The 21,184-nt window shown below is 39.0% G+C and overlaps 1 protein-coding gene across 1 annotated transcript in view; it reads left to right on the forward strand.

The window, feature by feature from the left end:
• Positions 1–21,184, forward strand: part of LOC111333431 (MAM and LDL-receptor class A domain-containing protein 2) — a 106,663-nt gene that overhangs the window by 24,647 nt on the left and 60,832 nt on the right. The window contains exons 24-51 of the mRNA XM_088755052.1: positions 456–756; positions 875–1,143; positions 2,318–2,460; positions 2,723–3,050; positions 3,327–3,588; positions 4,164–4,423; positions 5,353–5,521; positions 6,419–6,825; positions 7,055–7,286; positions 8,117–8,373; positions 8,820–8,910; positions 9,519–9,665; positions 10,163–10,428; positions 12,222–12,468; positions 12,784–13,058; positions 13,416–13,506; positions 13,777–13,923; positions 14,342–14,601; positions 15,179–15,404; positions 15,629–15,900; positions 16,307–16,484; positions 16,567–16,713; positions 17,012–17,175; positions 17,755–17,859; positions 18,393–18,483; positions 19,339–19,491; positions 19,975–20,237; positions 21,049–21,139. Of these exons, the coding sequence (XP_088611178.1) occupies positions 456–756; positions 875–1,143; positions 2,318–2,460; positions 2,723–3,050; positions 3,327–3,588; positions 4,164–4,423; positions 5,353–5,521; positions 6,419–6,825; positions 7,055–7,286; positions 8,117–8,373; positions 8,820–8,910; positions 9,519–9,665; positions 10,163–10,428; positions 12,222–12,468; positions 12,784–13,058; positions 13,416–13,506; positions 13,777–13,923; positions 14,342–14,601; positions 15,179–15,404; positions 15,629–15,900; positions 16,307–16,484; positions 16,567–16,713; positions 17,012–17,175; positions 17,755–17,859; positions 18,393–18,483; positions 19,339–19,491; positions 19,975–20,237; positions 21,049–21,139 (5,842 nt within the window). The remainder of the gene's footprint in view (positions 1–455; positions 757–874; positions 1,144–2,317; positions 2,461–2,722; positions 3,051–3,326; positions 3,589–4,163; positions 4,424–5,352; positions 5,522–6,418; positions 6,826–7,054; positions 7,287–8,116; positions 8,374–8,819; positions 8,911–9,518; positions 9,666–10,162; positions 10,429–12,221; positions 12,469–12,783; positions 13,059–13,415; positions 13,507–13,776; positions 13,924–14,341; positions 14,602–15,178; positions 15,405–15,628; positions 15,901–16,306; positions 16,485–16,566; positions 16,714–17,011; positions 17,176–17,754; positions 17,860–18,392; positions 18,484–19,338; positions 19,492–19,974; positions 20,238–21,048; positions 21,140–21,184) is intronic.

Below are 21,184 nucleotides of genomic sequence, written 5' to 3' on the forward strand. Positions count from 1 at the left end.
CATATATTTCCCATTCGGCCCTCCCACTCAGTCAATAAGTACAAAGTGTAAGAGTCATGAAGCCCGATCATTTACGAAACTTTTTGGCTCATATGAAAACTCTTTCATATTACAGTCCGGCAGTCTAAATCCCACAGGGATCAATGAACGCTTTTCATTCCACTAATTTATTCATGTTTTTCTCGTTGCCATGTTCCCACCAACAATGTAGCTCCATTTTCTGCCTTTAAAAGCACACGCAACCCACAATTCCTCTATTCGCTCTGATGAAGGGCTAACGCTTGAAACGTCAGCTTTTGTAATCGTTACGGTGGCCAGATTTACCATTTCAACTTTGTTGATATATCCAAATTCTCTCATACTACCTTGATTAGGTACTTGTGCTTTGGTCTGGTTTCTGTCATGCACCAGTGATTAAGTTGTATATTGATAATGTAAATTTTCTTTTATGTTAGGTTGTTTTTGAGGCCATCAGAGGAAGTGACTACCGAGGGGACATAGCGATTGATGACATTACATTTACAGTTGGGGCCTGTGCTGTTCTGCCACACAGTGCTAAACCAACACCTCCACCAACTCCACGAGTTACAACTGGACCTACAACATTACCACCTAAGGGGAAATTTGATTGTGACTTTGACATTAGCTTCTGTAACTGGAAACAAGATTCCACTGACAGTTTTAACTGGACCAGGCAAGGTGGACCAACATCGTCAACAGGCACTGGGCCAACCACTGATCACACCCATAAAACAGGTACAGTATAAGCACAAGATTTGATTTGTTTTGTACATTAATTTTGTTAGCCATGTGTGACTGCCAGTATTAATAGTGTAATTATCACGATGTAATGGTTATTTGTTGTATATTTCAGGAAATGGTTCCTATGCCTATGCTGAAGCCTCATATCCAAGGCAACTGAATGACACAGCTCGACTGGTCAGTCCCATGCTTCAAAGTAACACAAGGCCTGGAACATGTATCTCTTTCTGGTATCACATGTATGGTGCTGACATTGACTCACTGAATGTCTACACAAAGGTTGGAGGATCTCTTGGCACAGTGATTTGGCAGAAGAAAGGAGATCAAGCAAATGCTTGGAAGTATGCCCAGATCTTTGTCAGGCAACCTCTAAACTACAAGGTCAGTGAATGCAGGTGTTCTATTTTTTTTTTTTTTGTCCAAGTTAAATATGTGATATGATCCTGTCAGAAGTAAAAAGATTGCTCCATGGATAATTGTTGAGCAACAACAGTTGTATAACTTTTTACATATTAACAATAATTATCGTCAGGCATATTTGCATTACACTGTTGTCTATTCAGTTGGTGCATTACTATTTTTTTCTATTCTGAAGACTAAATGTTTGATTCAGTGGTGCATGCCATACGGCAGGAAGAAACTGGATGCTGGGTACTCATAATGGTTCTGGAGATAATAGTTCTCTTATTTTGTTAAGGGTAAAGTATATGTAACAAGAAAATATTCTCCAGCCATGTCTCAACAAAGAATGGCCAACCCCATTAAAAATTTAGCCTGAGAAGTCTGAGAAATGGATTAGTTGCCAGTAATTGTATCCTTGTGTTTGTGCAAATTAATTTCTGGTAATCGGATCATCACGGGGCAAATATTGCAAGTTGCTAGAAAGATGTATAGAAAAAAAATTGTTTCATCATCCAAAAAAAAAACATTTTTGGGAGAGATCATTGCCTTTTTGCTGTTGTTTCATCAGAAAGGGATTTGGGCTATGTTGTTTCAAGCTAGGGAAGTGTAAGTTTTTGTTTGCACAGTCATGAGATACGTAGTAAAAATCTACCGGTTAACTTTTCAGAAATATTAGCCATATATTGGAAAAGAGCAATTAATTAAGCCTTTTCAGTTTTTTTTTACGTGTGGTAAGGCTACTTCTAGCTTTTTTTCTGGCTTGTTAATACATATGAGGGCTTGAACAACTTTGTGGAGGAAACAGGAGATTGAATTGTTGTGCATTTATAAATATTATTGTGATGCACTAAAGTTATATAACACCCACAGTCATTGCTTCCTTGTTGTGATCAATGAGAACAAACCAGCATTAATAATTAGCTCAAAACTGATCCCAGAAATCTTGAAGTAAACACAAGGACTCGATTACTGGCAACTTACTCATTAGCAGAGAATTCTGTAATCTTCAATTCCTAATGAACACCCTGCAGACAGATATTTAAAACATGTGATGCAGATTGCATTTATTTGTTTTGCTGATAAACAAAGTTCATGTGAAATCACTTTCGAAATGGTGGTTTTTTCATCAAGAAATCCTGATTGGTCTCAACAGGTTGTTTTTGAAGCAGTGCGAGGAAGAAATTACTTAGGTGATATTGCATTGGATGATATTTCTGTCAAAGATGGCTTCTGTCCTCCGCTGAAAGAATGCACATTTGAAGAAAATAGTATTTGTGGATGGTCAGATGAAAAGAGGTAATTGTTTGTCAGACTGTTGTCAGTTTGTTAATGACTGGTGGTGTGGCTGTGAAGTACTGTGGTGTTCAGTTGTTGTGCACACATTGAAGCATTTAGGTCATGAGTATTAGGGTGTGGTAAGGGCTAGCTGTTATAAAGGAGTGTAAAAATCTCTTTGTTGGCAGGGAACTACTATCATGGTAAAAAAGGTACATCCTATCCTCAGACACCACAATCCCATTTTCTTCATTATTCCTTTTTTATCCAATAATGATACTAGTGTTGATGACTTTGACTGGACAAGGCAGAGTGGTTCCACATCCAGCTCTGGAACAGGTCCAACTTTTGACCACACTTTTGGTACAGCAAAGGGATCTTACATGTTCATTGAAACCTCCTTTCCGAGAAAAGCAGGGGATAAGGCACAGCTACTAAGCCCCAGATATGGTACGACAAATGGAAAATGCTTGCAGTTTTGGTACCATATGTATGGAAGTAGCATTGGAACATTAAATGTTCGTATAAGACGTTTGGTTCAAGGTAGACCCACCTACTTTCTGCAGTGGTCCAGATCAGGTGACCATGGAAACAGCTGGAGGGTTGCTCAGGTAAAGCAAGCATAATTAATTCAAGTTATCTGATTTTTACACATCAGTTCTGTGAAAGCCCTATACTGAAGTGTGTTAATAGTGTGAGAGGATATCTCTATGCAAGTATCATCATATTCCTTCTATCTTCTGGTGGCTGGAGAGTTTATGTGTTATTTCCATTATCTGTGCTGCAAAGAGGCTCTATATTTCACAGTTATTGTTAATTATGAAATCTGAGTGGTTCTAGAATGTGAAGGGGAAAAAATCTTGTATAATATTTTTTCTTCTTTTCAGGTAACCATATCATCTGTAAGTGATTACCAGATAGTATTTGAAGGAGTAGCAGGGAGCAGTTTTCAGGGTGACATTGCCATTGATGATGTAGTTTTATTGGACAATGCTTGTGCACCCCCCGGTGATTGCAACTTTGAGACAGGCATGTGTACCTGGGTTAATGTGGCACAAAAGGATGATTTTGATTGGGTGCGGTATAGTGGTTCTACAACCAGCCTTGGCACCGGTCCCTCTACTGATCACACAACAAACACAACAGCAGGTTGGTAAATAACTGAAAAGTGTAGTCATACATGAAGCAATCAATGAACATTTTTGGTAGTGGAGATGAAGAAAGAGAATTATACAGATGTCTTTGGAGGATTGTTAAAGGTGTGAGTGCTGGCTAATGGTACATATTATATTTCTAATGCAGCTTTGAAAAAACCTTGCTCCTCTTGAAGTTACAGCATTTCATGTGCAGAAAGGGAGTAGGAGACTTTGTTTGGAATATTGCATTGTGGCCTCTGTAAAAAAAGAAAAACTTTATAAATGGAAATTGGTATTTAATTGTAGTCACTATAAAATGTTTGTTTTGCTTATAGTTGTCAGTGAGGAAGCTTAAAACATCACATATATAGTGTATTTTTCACTGTGTTTATGTTCATCATTATTTTGTGATTATTGTTGAAAGAAGAATTGTAGAGGGGTTTATGAGCTCTGACTGTTTTTGCTTTTTGTGCTGAAAAACAGAGGGAGTTAATGTTGCTTGCATGTCTATCCTAAAAATAAACTTTATGGCTGCATGCATCCTATGAACAGAAATGCTGATACAGCCTGTTTATTTCATCCTGGTAGGGTACTATATGTATATTGAAACATCGAGTCCACGTCTACTCAATCACAAGGCTAGGATGGAGTCTGAAGAATTCCAACCAACAGGTGCATCAGGACGTTGCTTGAAGTTCTGGTATCATATGTATGGGTCTGCCATTGGATCACTAAATGTCTTGATGAGTAGCAATGGTTCATCGGGACAGATATGGACTCTTACTGGTGGTAAAGGAAACAATTGGCAATTTGCTCAAGCTCCTGTCAGCAGTAAAAATGTCTATCAGGTCTGACCATAAGTTTCCTTACAGAGTTCTTAAAAAATCACAAAAAACCTGGAAGAGTGAAGTTTTATTAGGTCACTTTTAGTCCTAGAAAGTCAATGGATTAAAGTTTGAATCATGAAAATTTCTGGAAAATGATTGTGATCTTGAATAAGACTATAATTGTTATTTTTGGGTGGAGGCGCGGTGGCCTCATGGTTGGTGCGCTCAACTCCGGATCGAGTGGTCCGGGTTCGAGCCCCAGCCGGGACATTGTGTTGTGTTCTTAGGCAAGACACTGTCTTTACTCTCACAGTGCCTCTCTTCACCCAGGTGTATAAATGGGTACCAGCAATTTAATGCTGGGGGTAACCCTGCGATGGACTGGCATCCCATCCAGGGGGGAGTAGAAATACTCCTAGTCACTTCATGCTACAGAAACCAGAGTTAAGCACCGGCCTAATGGGCCACTAGGCTCGTAAACAGACGTTACTTACTTTACTTGTTATTCTTGGAGCCAATTTCTCTGTATTTGTCGTAGAGAACATTCAAGAGATCTGGCTATTCATTTACCCTCATTAGAGCTACAGGTATTCACTTTGTAGGAAACAAGTCAAAGGAGTGTAGCACCAAGTCAAGAAAACACCCTTAAGCTGATCACAATACGTTTGCCACTTAATTCTTGTCAACTGGATGATTTACTGCTAAAATATAACAAGAACTTACATGTCCATTGCTTTGAATTGGGTTGAATGTAGATTCCTTCTTTCATTCAAGATGCTGCAAAAATGAATTTTACAACTGAATAATTCTTCTGAGTAGAGTTGTAATTTGGATAAATAAACAAATGCCAATACTAACAAGATAATGGTATGTCTTCTGTGTGGGGGCTGTAGTTATGATCTGATGACTTAGAAAATGTGGGGTAATTGTGTTCTCCCTTTGGGTTCTAGGTTATCTTTGAAGGTGTCAGGGGCCAAGGTCATCAAGGTGACATTGCCATTGATGATATCCAGTTTACAGTCGGTTGGTGTGTTGTCCTGCCTCCTGGTGCAAGGCCATTCAACCCATGGACAACCCCTGCAGTGACCACCTCACCGCCTATTACAGCCCCAACATCAGGTGAACAATGATTTTATTTCTCTGAGAGTAGTAATCATTACAGTCTGTGGGATCTCCAAACATCCTGGGGTCCCAATGAAGTGTAAGTCGTATATAAGAACGATCCTTCGCAGTGAAGCACTATTTGAGCAATAGTGGAAATCAGACCTGAAAAAAATTTCAGGCCTGTACGGGATTCGAACCACTGACCTCTGCGATACTAGTGCAGCTCTCTACCAATTGAGCTAACAAGCCAACTGGGAGCAGGCCATCAAATTAATTCGATATAAACCCGTAGATGATAAATCGAACAACAACAAACATATGAAACATATGAGTGAACTGCGGTTATGAGACGTATATAAGAACGATCCTTCGCAGTGAAGCACTATTTGAGCAATAGTGGAAATCAGACCTGAAAAAAATTTCAGGCCTGTACGGGATTCGAACCACTGACCTCTGCGATACTAGTGCAGCGCTCTACCAATTGAGCTAACAAGCCAACTGGGAGCAGGCCATCAAATTAATTCGATATAAACCCGTAGATGATAAATCGAACAACAACAAACATATGAAACATATCAAACATATGAAACATATTTTTTTCAGGTCTGATTTCCACTATTGCTCAAATAGTGCTTCACTGCGAAGGATCGTTCTTATATACGTCTCATAACCGCAGTTCACTCATATGTTTCATATGTTTGTTGTTGTTCGAAGTGTAAGTCCTTAGAATATTTAGCTACTTACCAAATGCATATGTAAATACAGATTTTTTTAAAGCAGGGTGAAGGAGGAAAAATGAAGAACTGTCTGCTTAGGAAAGTGTCTTTTCAGAGGGCATTCTGTTCTGCTGATATCAAGCTGTTCTAGAGCTAGCAAATGAACATTTCTTAATAAAGTGTTTCTTCTTGACAGCACCTTCTGTCTATGACTGCACATTTGAGAACAACACATGCACATGGACTCAAGCATTGGATGACACTTTCAATTGGACCAGGCATCAAGGAAGTACACTATCTCGGTTCACTGGACCAACTACAGATCACACCACAGGAGGTGCTACTGGATTTTACATGTACATTGAGACTTCATCTCCGCGAAAGCCCAATGACACAGCACGTCTTGAGAGTGCAATGGTCCCGGCCGCACTACAAAAGTGCTTGCAGTTCTGGTACCACATGTATGGCCCTCATGTTGACACTCTAAATGTGTTTACAAAAGTAAATCAGCAACTTGGGTCACCAGTGTGGACAAGAAGTGGCACTCAGGGAAACAAATGGAAACATGCTACCGTTTCTTTGACTGTGTCATCTAAATTTAAGGTAAGCAGATATGAGGTCATTTGGAAACACAGTGAGCAGACAATCATGTTATGCTTGCAAGAATTTGTTCCATACAGTGTTTAGGGTCGAGAGAGCACAGAGAACTCCTGTAGTTAATAAGCTAAGCTTTTATGTTTGTCACTCAAGCGTGCATTTTAGCTGCTTTTAAAATTTACTGAGTTTTCTGCAAAGGGACGGGCATTATTTTCATTATATTTTCTCCCTTAAGGTTGTTTTTGAAGGTCGCCGAGGCTCCAGCTGGGCAGGTGACATTGCTCTTGATGATATTTCCATGCAAGATGGACATTGTCCACCACAGCTTCAATGTTCCTTTGAGGATCAACAGCTTTGTGGTTGGAATAATATTCATGGTGATAACTTTGACTGGAAACGAGCCAATGGCCTCACAGCCAGTTTAGGAACGGGTCCATCATTTGACCATACCACAGGGACAGCTAATGGTGGGTGTCAATCTGTCTTGAGGGGCTCAGTTAAACCTTTCAAGTTAGGGTCCTACATGATTGTACAATAGTATGATAAAGTAATGTACAAAATACCAAGTTGTCTTCTGGTAAGACAGCTTATACTTTTCTTCTGACCTTGAGAGGGTCAGATGCACCCTCAGAACTCCCTTATGGTCTTTTTTTTTTTTTTTATCATTGCTGGGAAGTTAGAGCTTTAGTAGGGGACAAAGATCAGTGTTTAACAATCTTACAACTGAAATAGAGAAAAAAAAATTATAATCCAGTGATGACTTGAACACTTGCAACAAATAGGCCATTTTACAGTTGTGTACTTAGTTGCCAAGCCTTTGATTCAGAGTGAGGCTAAAGATGACCTTGTTGTGATAGAGACCTGTATCTAGTTAGCATGATAACAAAGTGATTTACATTTGTAAGGCAGCAAGGTTTGTATCATAACAAGGTCATCTCTAGCCTCACTCCCATTCAAAGGCTTGGCAACCAAGCACACAACTGTAAAATGGACTATAATTGAAGTCTACACCATGGTAGTTGTGAGCAGGGGTAGATAAGTCAAGTTTTCACTAGATCTTAAGCAGTGGAGTCATAATTATTTAGCATTGGTAATCTTTTTTACAACTCTAGAAGAGTGATTTCCACTACTGCATGAGAGAACCATTAAAAATTAAAGCAGGATGTGATTGTCCTGTAAAGCTGGAATTCAAGTAGATTTTGTAGTAAGATACAATCATCTTGCATCGGCATGACCAAGGGAAAAGAAACCTGATGGACTTTTTTAAGTTTAAGTTCTATTCTTAAATCATCCACAGGTTACTATGTTTATATTGAGACTTCTTCACCACGCTCAAAGGGGCATAAGGCTTGGCTTGTGAGTCCACAATTCAAATCAACAAATGGAAGATGTCTCCAGTTCTGGTACCACATGTATGGCTCAACGATTGGAACCCTCAATGTTCTTCTACTACAAAACAAAACTCGCTCGTCACCAATCTGGAGCCTGTCATCAAACCAAGGTGACATCTGGAGAGTTGCTCAAGTCACACTCAACAGTGCAGTTGACTTCAGTGTAAGTGAAGATTCAAGTTGTTTCAAAGACCTTGTGAATGGTATTCATTCTATATGCCCTTCTAAGCTGCCACAAACTTTAAAGAAGTGGAGAGGACCAATTTGTGTACATCTGCATGCAACATGTATTGCCAATTTGTTAAAATGGAATTTTCAGTATTTGCACTGTCTTGTAAATATAATTATATGTTATTTTTCTTTCAACCATATATTTTTTTATTGTAAGTAATAAAGCCTTCCTAGGTTCCTCGTGGATATAACTAGAGCAAAACTTAAAGGAAATTGGGAAAAGCTGTTTGGCTGAAAGATGCAAGTCTGTGGGTCTTAAGTAGGTTTTGCTTAATTTATCCTTTGAAATTAGGAAAGGGCAAAAAATCATTAGTATGGTATTCTCTTTGTTTGCTACCTACTCTAGCACTGAGGTAACATATTGGATTGTATCTGTAGGTCATATTTGAAGGCATTACAGGCACAAGCTATACTGGTGACATTGCTATTGATGATGTGGAGATCTTGGATGGTGCCTGTCCCCTCCCTGGTGGGTGGATAAATTAGTAAATGATATGGAAATTTCTGTTGTGACTGATCAGCTGGAATTCGGTATTTTAACTTGCAGTAAAACCTGTATTAACTGGACCCTGTGATTTAAATAATTGAAAGCTGTCTGTTTACATGGGGTCTACTTAATACTGGTTTTACCTTAATTTAAGTAAAAGTTGATGTTGTAACTGGAAGAGCAGTGGAGAGGGCTTATGGGTCCAATTCTTGTATAGAAGTCTTGACCAAAACCACATCAAGTAAGAAAGTAAGAAGAACAAGAGAAAACAGTACAAGGAAACTAATGACTACTCAAAATTGAAACAAGCAAACTGCCTGAATACTGGAAAGTTGCAAGGGATCATAACTAGATTGCATGGTTTTAGTTTGGTATCTTGTTGGCTTGGAGGTTGTAACGAGTTTTCTCACTTAACTCCACAGACACCCATAGAAGGATGAAATGTGTTCTGTTTTTGTCCAGTTAGTCAAGGATAATTATTTGTTGCATGATATTGCATGTGTAGTGATGACTTTGTTATTGGAAGTTCAGTAATTTTCAAATCCTTCTTACTGACTTTTCCTCCTTAAATTACTATTTCTTTTACAAAGGTGACTGTGACTTCGAAAAAGGTATGTGCACATGGGTTAACTCACGAAATGTCTTGGAAGATGAATTTGATTGGACAAGAGGAAGTGGTGGAACACCAAGTCAATTTACAGGGCCAAAGATCGATCACACAACAGGCTCAGCAAAAGGTTGGTGTATGCTACCTTTTTTGTGCCTACTCATGATCGTTTCTGCTGTTTATTGTTCTCTCTAAAGCCGGTGAGGGTGGAGAATCTCTAGTGCAAGTCTGTGTTTGCATGGTTTGTAATATCTTATGATATCTTATGAAATTTAGCCTGGCTCTCAAAGGCTTGGGTGAGTTATCCTTATCCATGCTCCTTGCTGGTTAATTCATGTCCTTTTTTTGTCCATGCAACCCAGGGAACCATTATTTCTTGCCTTGTGAAAGTTAACTCTCTCTGGTGCAAAGTTTACTACACACCTTGGGAAAAATAGTAATTAAAACTCACCTAGACTGTTGGTAGAATTTGCTGCAATAATTGTTTTTCTTTTTGGAATTGCCATAATTGCATAAATGGAAATTATGCTGTAGGTTCACATTGAAAAAAGATTTATAATGGGGTAGTGGACAAACATTTTATATGAAACCTATAAGTATCAACATTATTTTGTTTTATTTTAAAAGGAAACTACATGTTCATAGAGACCTCACTCCCCAGGAAACGTGGAGACCGAGCAAGGCTAGAAAGTGAAGTTTTCCCCGCAACCCCTAGCAATGGCAGATGCATGCAGTTTTGGTATCACATGAATGGAAGCCATATTGGCACCTTGAATGTGTATATGAGAGTGTATGGGCAGTCAGAGACAAAGTTATGGTCACTCTCTGGTGATCAAGGGACTGCATGGAAAGCTGCTCAACTGCAAATTCTAAGTGGCGGTCGCCGTTATCAGGTAACTCATACCTTGAGCCTTTTTTTCTTACTAGTCATGAAATTCTTTTACAGTAAACAACTGACAGCTGAGAATCCTGGGTCTCAGAACTTTTTAACTCATGATAATAATAATAATGATAATAATAATAATAATAATAATAATAATAATGGTAACAATCTTTATTTAACAATAATTTCCATAAAATCCTCTACAATACAAAATATTAACAGCGTAAAAAACGATCCAAAATAACTCACTTTCGGCTCACATCTCCTTTTTTTTTTTTGTCAAAGCGTCTGGAAAAGTATAAATAACGGAGTCAAATCTGAACAGATGCAAAGTCTTATAATCTGATAAGTAAAAGCATATCTAAAACTATACAGAAAAGAGAAAGGTGAATGGCAAATCTAGAACCCTATATACAAGGCTGCTAAAAATCATTAAATAATAATAATAATAATAATAATAATAATAATAATGTAGACGACATTATTATTATTATTATTATTACCCTGGTACTCACCCGACAAGCCAAAGCCGGTGTATGAATCAGAGAATGTTAAAGCTTATTGGGATGTCCCTATATATGCTGATCGAAAAGAGGTCAGATGCAATGGGTGGATGCACGCATTGTAAATCATATGTGCAAGAGAGTTGTGATGCTGGAAATGAGCTGCCCCAGGGTCAACAATCGGACAAGAAAGGATGAAGAGGTGAAGCAATATAACATCATTATGGATGCCCTCGGGGGGTGGTCACGGGAGCTGGATGTCATGATGCGCGAGCTGGTGGGAGGCAGAAGCACAGACGTACTGCGAAAGATGCAGAGGGCAGTGCTCTCGGGCATGCTGAATATTGCCCGGACTTTCAAGGTGGCAGTTTGAGTTCCTGTTAGAAGGAGGACTGTAGACACAACGTAAAAGCTTTTTAGGATTAGTTAATGTACATTTATTTTTTTACTCCATGGCTCACAGGTTACGGTTTTTGCCCTGTGCTGCCTGATTAGAATGTAGCATTCAGTTGATTTCTCTGCGATAATAATAATAATAATTATAATTTTTCATTATTTATATAGCGCAAAATTCATTAGATATATGATCTAATGAGCTTTACAAGTTGAAAAAGGAAAACCAACTATGAAAATATTATTTACAATTAATGATATTATTGTTACATTTACTATAGTACTTAATATAACACTTCAGATAATAGATAAAAGATAAAATTCACCCATTCACAAAATTAATGTCAAGGATTTTAATAACAAATCACATAGCTATACTTTGTATCCTTTTTCCATCTCTTCATTTTAAAGCTTATCTTTAAGGGTCAAGGGACATTCTGTTTGTTCACACAGCAAATGTGTCCTTTGGGGGTGGGGGGTAGTGAGTCATTTGGATTGTGGAATTCCTCAGCAGTGTTTGTATTTGATTCTCCATTGACCCAGTGACTTCTTAGAGTGACTAGCATCTAGTTTCTCCTTACAATATCACCCCTGATCAGGGCTGTGGTCTAGCAGTGCCCACTGGTCCCTGGCACCTTACTTTTGCTCTTGGGCAACTCAGGAATCTTAGTTCTTTCATAAAAAGCATATGCTGAGCACGCTGGATTTCACAGTTTCAGAGCCTTGCTTGATTCCAAATTAAGATGATGGGAATGAAAGAAATGAATACTAACTGAAGAAGCTCTTGATGTACAGAGAACAGTATGGAGAATATGCATAGTAATGTTAAGGGTGTAAAGAGCTAAGAGACTCTCATATGTATTTCTTGTCTTGAATAAGATGCTGAAGTCAGGCATAATTCTTGTAGATCGTCTTTGAAGGCATTCGTGGAATTGATTATCAAGGTGACATAGCCATTGATGACATAACATTCACAACAACTGTTCGTAGATGTCCAACAAGTCCGTCGAGAGCGGTTCCATTTGATTGCAACTTTGAAAATGGAATATGCTCTTGGAGCCAGTCTATCACAGATCGGTTTGATTGGACAAGACACAGGGGTTCAACAGGCAGTGTTCTGACAGGACCAAGCATTGACCATACAACAGGCACACGTAAGGATTACATTGCTGTTAAGAAACTCTCAATGTTTTCGGAAACCCTCATGGCTCATGTTAATTGACAAGGTTCCACCATAGGGCAGGGAGGGGAAGGGTCCTCTTAAAAAACATACTTAAGGCAAGAATGAGATTCCATGATTTTTTTTGACTGTTGTACAGATTCAATGGTTGCTTTGAACAGTTCCCATTTTTTTTTGGCAGCATTCCTATGGTAAACCTTTTGGACTCGTATTTTTTATCTTTTAGGAAAGTAATTTCTGCCGTCAACATGAGTAAGCTATGACTGATACTGTTTTTGAATGTGTACAGGTCAGGGCTGGTACATCTACATTGAAACATCTTTTCCAAGGCAAGCTAATGATACTGCCCGTATCCTCAGTCCAACAATTAAAGCAGATGGGTCTCAAAAATCATTTCGCTGCGTGTCTTTTTGGTATCATATGTATGGACCCCATGTGGACACCTTACGACTCTACCAGAAGGTTGGTTCCACCCTGGGAAAACCCAAGTGGGTGAGACAAGGGGATCAAGGAAATCAGTGGATACTGGGAGAGTACACTGTAGAACACACCAAAGATGTGCAAGTAAGTTGTTGTTATGCATAGTGCCCGTGACAACCTTCTTAAATGGCTTGGGTACCCTTCCCTGTTTCAAAAGAAAGTTACATTTAATAGGAAATTATTTAGGTTGAAAAGCCTCTGTTGGTATCATATTAAATGAAAAATCTACTCGATTGGTTTAGATAGGCATCAGGGTTTATTAGACTTACACTGATCAGGTGAAACTTCTATATAATTGATCAATATTATGTCTGCTTTGCCTCGCTAGAAACTACAAATGGTAGGCAGAATTAGTGGCAATTAGAGGACTTTTGAGTGTAGGACGTCGCTGCTGATGCTCTCTTCTTATTTTCTCTTACCCTAAAACTTTTGCATCTGCAGATTGTTTTTGAAGCAGTTCGAGGAATAAGTTATCGTGGAGATATTGCACTTGATGATATTTCCTTGAAAGATGGCAGCTGTCCATCATCAGGTAATTAAGGAAGCTCATTTTTTTTGGATGACTGAGATATTATCAATCTGATTGGTCAAGTACTTAGTCATTTACTGGATCAAAGCTCGTCAAATATTTCTGCTTTCCTGCATTTTGTTTAAAAACGTTACGTGATGGAATGTGCCCAGCTAAAACTGGACAATATATAGCTATATTTCCATAATTTTCTTGCCTTAAAATGATATGTGGACTTAAAAGTTCCATACGTCAATCCACATCTGAGTAACGTTTGTCATATTTCCTCTCCAGGAATGTGTAGTTTTGAAGCAGCTGACATCTGTGGGTATCAGAACAGTCATGACACCACTGACAAATTTGACTGGTCCCGAAGCAGTGGCCCAACCACAAGTATTGGCACTGGACCAGTTGCAGATCACACTTATGGGACTGTGTATGGTGAGATGTACTTCCACAACCTTGTTTAAACCAGGAGTGTGCATATAAATGTTATTTGTGTATATTTTAACGTCACAGGTTTTTCACATAAATTATTTTAAACACCATATACACTGTATTCTAAGCCGAGACCATTTGACAGCTATGGTAAGAAGAGAAAATTTTGGACACGAAATTTGCTTTAAGTTGGCCAGTTTTTCAACCTGTGCTTAGCTATTATATAGTTAGAAATAATGTTTTTATTACTACATTTTTAAGTTCTCAGTTTAAGTGAGATACAAACTTGAAGAAACTATTTTAAGTGGTTTCATTCAAAGTACCTTGGTTGCAGTGGGAGCCCCGGTAAGGATGATACAGAACACAAGAGGAAAGGAAAGGGTAAAATGAAGTCCCTCATGGCTCTATTGTTGCTTTTCAGGCCATTACATGTATACTGAGGTATCCCCCCCAACCTTAAATGCGGGTGACACAGCTCAACTGCGAAGCCCAAGATATCCAGCCACACAGGGTTCATGCCTTCAGTTCTGGTATCATATGTATGGCCAGACCATTGGCACACTGAACGTATATGTCGAGACGTTCTCGATATTCAAGTCTAAAGTATGGAGCAAAACAGGCAATGACAGTAACATCTGGAATGTGGCACAAGTAAACATCAAAAGTGGTGTTGCGTATCAGGTATGGAGTTTTGCAAAAACGGTTATTCAAATCCATTTTGGTGAAATACAGTACTGTAATAATTAAGTATCATCAGTTGTCTCGCTACGTAGTCACTTCCTCTGAAGATCGCCACATATCGATTGTACACTATTTAACAAATGGTAAACACCACAGCGTACACTATTGAGTTATGGATGCACGCGGGAGGTTGCTAAGCACGAAAGAAGCGTAAGAGTCGCTCGAGGCGATAGCCGAGAGCGACTCTAGCTTCTTGAGTGCTTAGCAAACCTCCCAAGTGCATCCATAACTCAATAGTGTACGCTGTGGTGTTTACCATTTGTTTTATAACATAACATTGATACATTGTAGCTAAAGAGTTCCCTTTTATTTAACAAATCTTGCGTGACCAGAAAAAACAAGCTCGCACGGAAAAATAGTCTTTGCATTTGCTCACGTCAGCAGCGTACATCCATGGGCAAATGGGGGACGCTAAATTGACCAATCAGAGCGCGCGCTTTACTTTGGTTATGTTATAATAGTCTCTGTGTTTCAGTTAAATAACATTTCGACTCACGATAATCGTATTTTTCACAAGATTGTGTTTGAAGGAGTTAAGGGAGCAAGCTTTACCGGAGATATAGCTATCGATGATGTCAAAATAATGAATGGCAGCTGCCCATCACCTGGAGATTGTTCATTTGACGATGGTATGTGCACATGGACTAACGTCCGAACTGGTGATACATTTGACTGGATAATAGGAGGTGGAAGGACACCAAGCTTTTTGACAGGACCTTCCAGTGACCACACAACAGGCTCTGGTAGGTTTTGCTTTCTTCTTTACATATATTTATATTTACAATTTTTTTGATTAGCACGATTCCCCCTCCTCTGCCTTAGTTACAAAATGCCAAGGGAGTAGCCTGCCGTAGTAACGCATTAAATTTTTGTGACAAGCTTTAATGCAGGTATGGCATTGCTATGGGTGGCTGATCAAATTTTATTCAAACATAGAATTTTCGAGCAATTTTCAATATCTTTCCAGTTCTAGGCCAGTATATGTTTATTGAGACCTCATCCCCGAGAGTGGCTGGTGACAAGGCATATCTACTTAGTGAGCCCTTTGACCCAACCTCCAGTGGGGGTAGATGTCTACAGTTTTGGCATCACATGAAAGGAGCCTCAATTGGTACCTTGAATGTCTACATATATACCGGCAACTTCTCGACAATGTCTCTACTATGGCAGAGAATAGGAAATAAGGGTGATAAGTGGTTGCTTGGAAAAACGCCCATACGAAGCAGCGTCAAGTATCAGGTGAGATGCCGGAGAGTGTACATCTTAATTTAGGAATATTCTAGATGTGCTCATTGCCACATCCCTTCCCCTTGAGCTTCCATTACAGAATCGTACTTCACGGACTATACTGTAAAGTAACAGGAGAGTAATTTTCACTTCTGAAGTGTGCAGGACATGAAAATTATTGTGAGGAGTTCTGCTTGATGAGCACCCTGACTTTTAAAGAATACAGAAGAAGGAGCAGCAGAGGGAAAGTTAGAATTGATGTTTACAATTATTGCAGTTACTCTTTCCAACTATCTATTGGAGATTTATTGTGTGTGCTCTAATGATGAATAACAAAAGTAACTAACATTCAGTTGCATTTGCTTAGAACCAGTTATGACTTAGTAAGCCATGAATGTTCTACATTTCTTTCATATAGGTTCTGTTTGAAGGTATCCGTGGAAATAGTTATACCGGTGACATAGCACTGGATGACATAAGCTTCACGGTTGGCGCAGCCAACTGCAGACTGCAACCTTATGATGCATTGCCACCTGGCATGACAACTGCAGCTCCTCCTGTCACCACATCTCCGTCTATTGTCCCAACCACCGTAGGTAGGTCAATGCAAATTCATACCTAAAAGAAAGTGATTAGAGGTGTCAAGCTTGATATACCGTACTGTATCTGTCTCGATAGGAAACCAAGGAAATAACTGCAACTTCGAAGTAGGATTATGCTCTTGGACTTTTGATTCCCAAGGAAAATTTAACTGGACCCGTCACCAGGGCTCCACAGCATCTTCTGGTACCGGACCGAAATATGATCACACTCTTGGAAATACAGGTAAGAAATCTGTTGCATTTGAGATTAGTAAATCGTTTCCTTGTTTTTAGTTTTTTTTTTTTGGCACATCATGCAGGAATTGAGAATCACTAGTTTCTTGGTGCATGAATGGCTAACAGTTATTCTTTTGAAGTAGGCAAATTGTCTGAAACATCAGACAGGATAAAATTGCCAAATGTGACATGCCTTATCCAAGACACAGAAGTGTTTGGGAAAATTTTCTGTCTTATAACCCTTTGATAAGCCTGTGTCGAATAGTTCTCAAATTATTATTTTGTTTTCTTGTAACGATTTCTAGGAAAAGGCTACTACATGTACATCGAGACATCGTCTCCTCGTCAACCGAACGACACAGCTGGGTTGGTTAGCCCAGTTATTCCTTCTTCAGGTCAGAAGGCTTGCGTACTGTTTTGGTATCATATGTATGGGCCACACATCGCTGCCCTCAATGTCTACGTGAAGGTAGTGTACATGATTTTTTAAATTGTAAACAATTTTGATTAAGAGTGCCTTTTTAGTGGAAGCTGTGATACATCTTTTTGGGGGAATAGCACAAGAGGACAAGGATTTTGTAATACAAGATTTTTTATTAACCAATTGTCTGATTGACCATTACGCGTCCCTGATAATGTTGTGCCATTCGATTCCCTTACATTCTGTTTCAATTATGGCCTTGATGCCTTGATAACACACCCTGAACTGTAAAAAACGTGTTACAGTGCCACTCAATTTAGTATCGTGAAACAGAATTCAAGATGCATAAGTGTAATAAGAGCGAAGATTGGCCATGTAGTTTTATAGAAAACATGCATTACCCTCATATGTTAATATTGGTGATGTGTTATTTATCTTAGTTTATGGTTTGGCTCAGGAAACGTCAGCTGTGTTGCGGTGGCCAATGTGCATATCAAATCAGTTCATAAAACCCTATTCCTTTGCAGTGGTAGCCTACGTTAAACAAATTGCTTTATTCGTAGCTGGGATTGGGTGGACGTTGAAATTGATAATTTTAAATCTTAGTAACTAGTCAGTCATTTTCAGGACGGAAATAATCCAAAGACTCTCGTATGGCAAAAAGTTGGCTCTCAGGCAGATGAATGGAAACGAGGACTTGTACAATTTAACACAACTCAACGTTCCTACCGGGTATGACTAATACAAACAGTACAATAAGTTCACTGCATAAATTATAGTATACCTTAAGAATTCCATCCCAGCAAACCAATGCTCATGAGAAAACAGAAATAAACTGCAATTGGGGAGAAATGCCGTAAAAACAATTTGTTGACAGGCTCGTTAAAACTTTCACGTATCAAAATGTTACCACTTGGCATTAGCCAACACCCCCCTTCCCTCATTCCGGGTGAATGTCGTCGCATCTTAGTCACAAATATATGCTTTATAAAGAAAAAGTAACGCTCAAAAAGACAGTGTAAAGAGGGAAGGGTGACCCGGAGAAAAGGAGAAAGTATATTTGCCTGGATTAAAAAGAAGTGCACTCACGGCTTTGTTATCTTATTAGGTCTATCGCTAATTGTAGTTTCGTTTCAAAGTAAATTAATCAAATCAGGTGAGAGTTCTAAAAATACTTTAGTAGGGCATTCCAGATACCGATAAAGCTAATTCAGAGCTTTTAATCAGTTCTGCATCCTAATCTTTGACGGTGAATTTCATGATAGGTTATCTTTGAGGGAGTACGTGGCTCTAGTTACCAAGGGGACATCTCATTGGATGACATCTCTTTCCAAAACAGCGGGTGTCCAGCAGCCAGTAAGGACTGATCAATTATTTTTAATAATAATTTTATTATTTCTATAGCGGAAAATTCATTAGATATATGATCGAATATTTCTTGTTTACAAGGCTTTTGTCGGAAAAGAGCTCTGATATATTTGAGACTGTGTTCACTTCAGAGATTCCCATGTTTGATAATAAAAATTATAGTTAATCTTTATTGAGGATGCCAACATTACAAAAAAGTGGTTTACAGAGGGGTCCTCTAAAGATAACCACATAAAATATAATTACTTAAAAATAAAAATAAAAAAATACAATGTTATTAATCGACGGTTTTTTAACAAAGTTAGTTGAATTAACAAAGGTAGTTGAACTAAAATAATGGACTTAAGTTTTATGTTACAATCTGCCTTTTTGTAGGTAATTCTGTCTAATGTACAGCGATGTATGGAAAGATGGTAGATCACTATGCCCATGAGTTAAAAAATGTTTCTCTTATTCTTAAAACTCCTGGTAATTTTAACCAATACTGTATTGCCTTCTTTAAAAAGACATTGAAATTTTACCTCCATCCGACCCTAATTTTTCAAACCTTTCGGTAACTTAACTAGAGGGTCAGGGCTGGACACTAACGGTAGCCTACAAGCCGCAGACTAGTAGAAATTCAGTTTTTCCACAGGCCAGTTTGGCTAGTAAACAAACTAAAATTGTCGTAACATCTAAGATGACACTAGGCACTTGGCTAGTAAGTTGAAAAGTTAGTGTCGAGCCCTGAGGGGTCAGGAAAATTGGGTGTCATTATTGGTATACCTAGATGTCTTGGTTCCCTTCCCCTCCCCCCCCCCCCCTTCCGGCTTTCTAATCAGCTCATGTGTGTTTGACTCCTAGCTGAGTGTACATTTGAAGCCTTTGTGGGATCATCAAAAACCTGTGGCTGGACACAAGATAGCACTGATAACTTTGATTGGCATCATGCAAGTGGTTCCACTGCTAGCTTCGGGACCGGGCCAGCATTTGACCACACTTATGGAACTAGTCAGGGTAAGATGAGATGGAATATAATTAAAGTATTTGTAGTAAGCATCCCTATCACGTTAGCTCTTTTAAAGTTATAAGCACTCCTATTCCAGTGGGCGTCCATATTCTCTCTCAGTTACAGACTCTTCAGCATTTGTCGAGTGATGGTGGTTTTAATATCCCGAGCAATTGCTTGTTTTGGACACATTAGAAAGGAATTCAGAACAAGACAGAGAGTAGCAAGAGCTTGGTCAAATGTTTTACCCGCACACCGTGTCTATGATAAGTAACATTCTATGCGTTCCCAAAACACACGTGAACAACTTGGGCTCGAAATAAAATGTTAAAATGATCATCACGTTCTTGAAAACAACCTCTGTATCTGTTTTGATCATCGATGAAGCACTTATCTTCGAGGAACACTTTTTCTAGTCCCTAGGAAGAACCCATCTCGCATGCAATTATGGTTTTTTATCATCACCGTGATATATATATATTTTTTTCTAGGGTATTACATGTACATCGAGACGTCCTACCCAAGGAGACAGGGTGACAAAGCTAGGCTTATTAGCTCCTCTTATCCTGCTGTTAACGGCGGCCAGTGCTTCCAATTCTGGTACCACATGTATGGCCAAGACATTGATACGTTTAATGTGTACGTCAAGTCACCATCAGGGAATCTTGGCGTGCCAGTGTGGGTTAGGAAGGGTAATCGTGGAAATATCTGGAAGATTGCCCAGGTTCCAATCACTTCAAGCTCTAATTTCCAGGTAGGCGCATGTTTTTGTAAAAAAACCATACTTAATAAATCACCATAACTCGATCAGGGACAACTGTTTGGATATAACACGATATTCTCAGAACTAGTTAACAGAGAAATTTATGGACATCAAGACGGAGAAATGGGTCTCAGATCTCTGGACTCGGTGCTAAGTGCGAATCAGGCATGGAAATCGAGAGTGAGAAATCTACTACTCGTTCAGAACCTTAGAAGGCAAGATCATGTCGTAACTCAATATTGAATAACAATATTGAATTGTGATACTAATAGGTCTCGCCACATCGTTACCCACTTTGTTGCGGCTGGTCAGCGCGCGGCCGTCGCCTGGATTCCCATGCGGGACATCTAACTTTTCGTGCATGCGCGGTAGTGGGCATCTTCGAACGGTGGCACTCTATATCGTTCAGGTTTTCTCGATTTTTGGTATTGCCTTAAACATTTTCGATATTGCCTTAAACACTGTATTCATTTAGTGCGAGTTTTCTCGGAGCCCTCGTGGAGGATTTTGGATTAAAAGTGTTAATTTCTTGATTTGAAATGGTTAGTCAACGTTGGCGGCGTCAAACCTTACTATCTATCAAGGATTAAATATAAAGTAGCAAAGCCAATCAGATTGCAGTATTTGCGATAGAACGCTAGCATACTAGCACCAATTAACGATACAATAGCTAATGTATAGTACACAGTTTTCAAAATCAAGGGGTTAGGACAACATCAAGTTTTTCGAAAGTTTCTGTATAGCAAAAAAACGAGTCATCTCTCAGTTAAAATCTTTATTATTATTTTAACCTTTGTGGCAGATTGTATTAGAGGGTGTAGCTGGCAAGAGTTACCAGGGGGACATTGCTGTTGACGATCTTAAGTTAATCAAGAGCCCTTGTCCATTACCAGGTAAATTGTAACATCTATAACAATGCAAGAGGTGTTTGTTTTAGA

Source organism: Stylophora pistillata, chromosome 3, assembly GCF_964205215.1.
Source record: "Stylophora pistillata chromosome 3, jaStyPist1.2, whole genome shotgun sequence".
In the NCBI taxonomy this organism is placed as follows: domain Eukaryota; kingdom Metazoa; phylum Cnidaria; class Anthozoa; order Scleractinia; family Pocilloporidae; genus Stylophora; species Stylophora pistillata.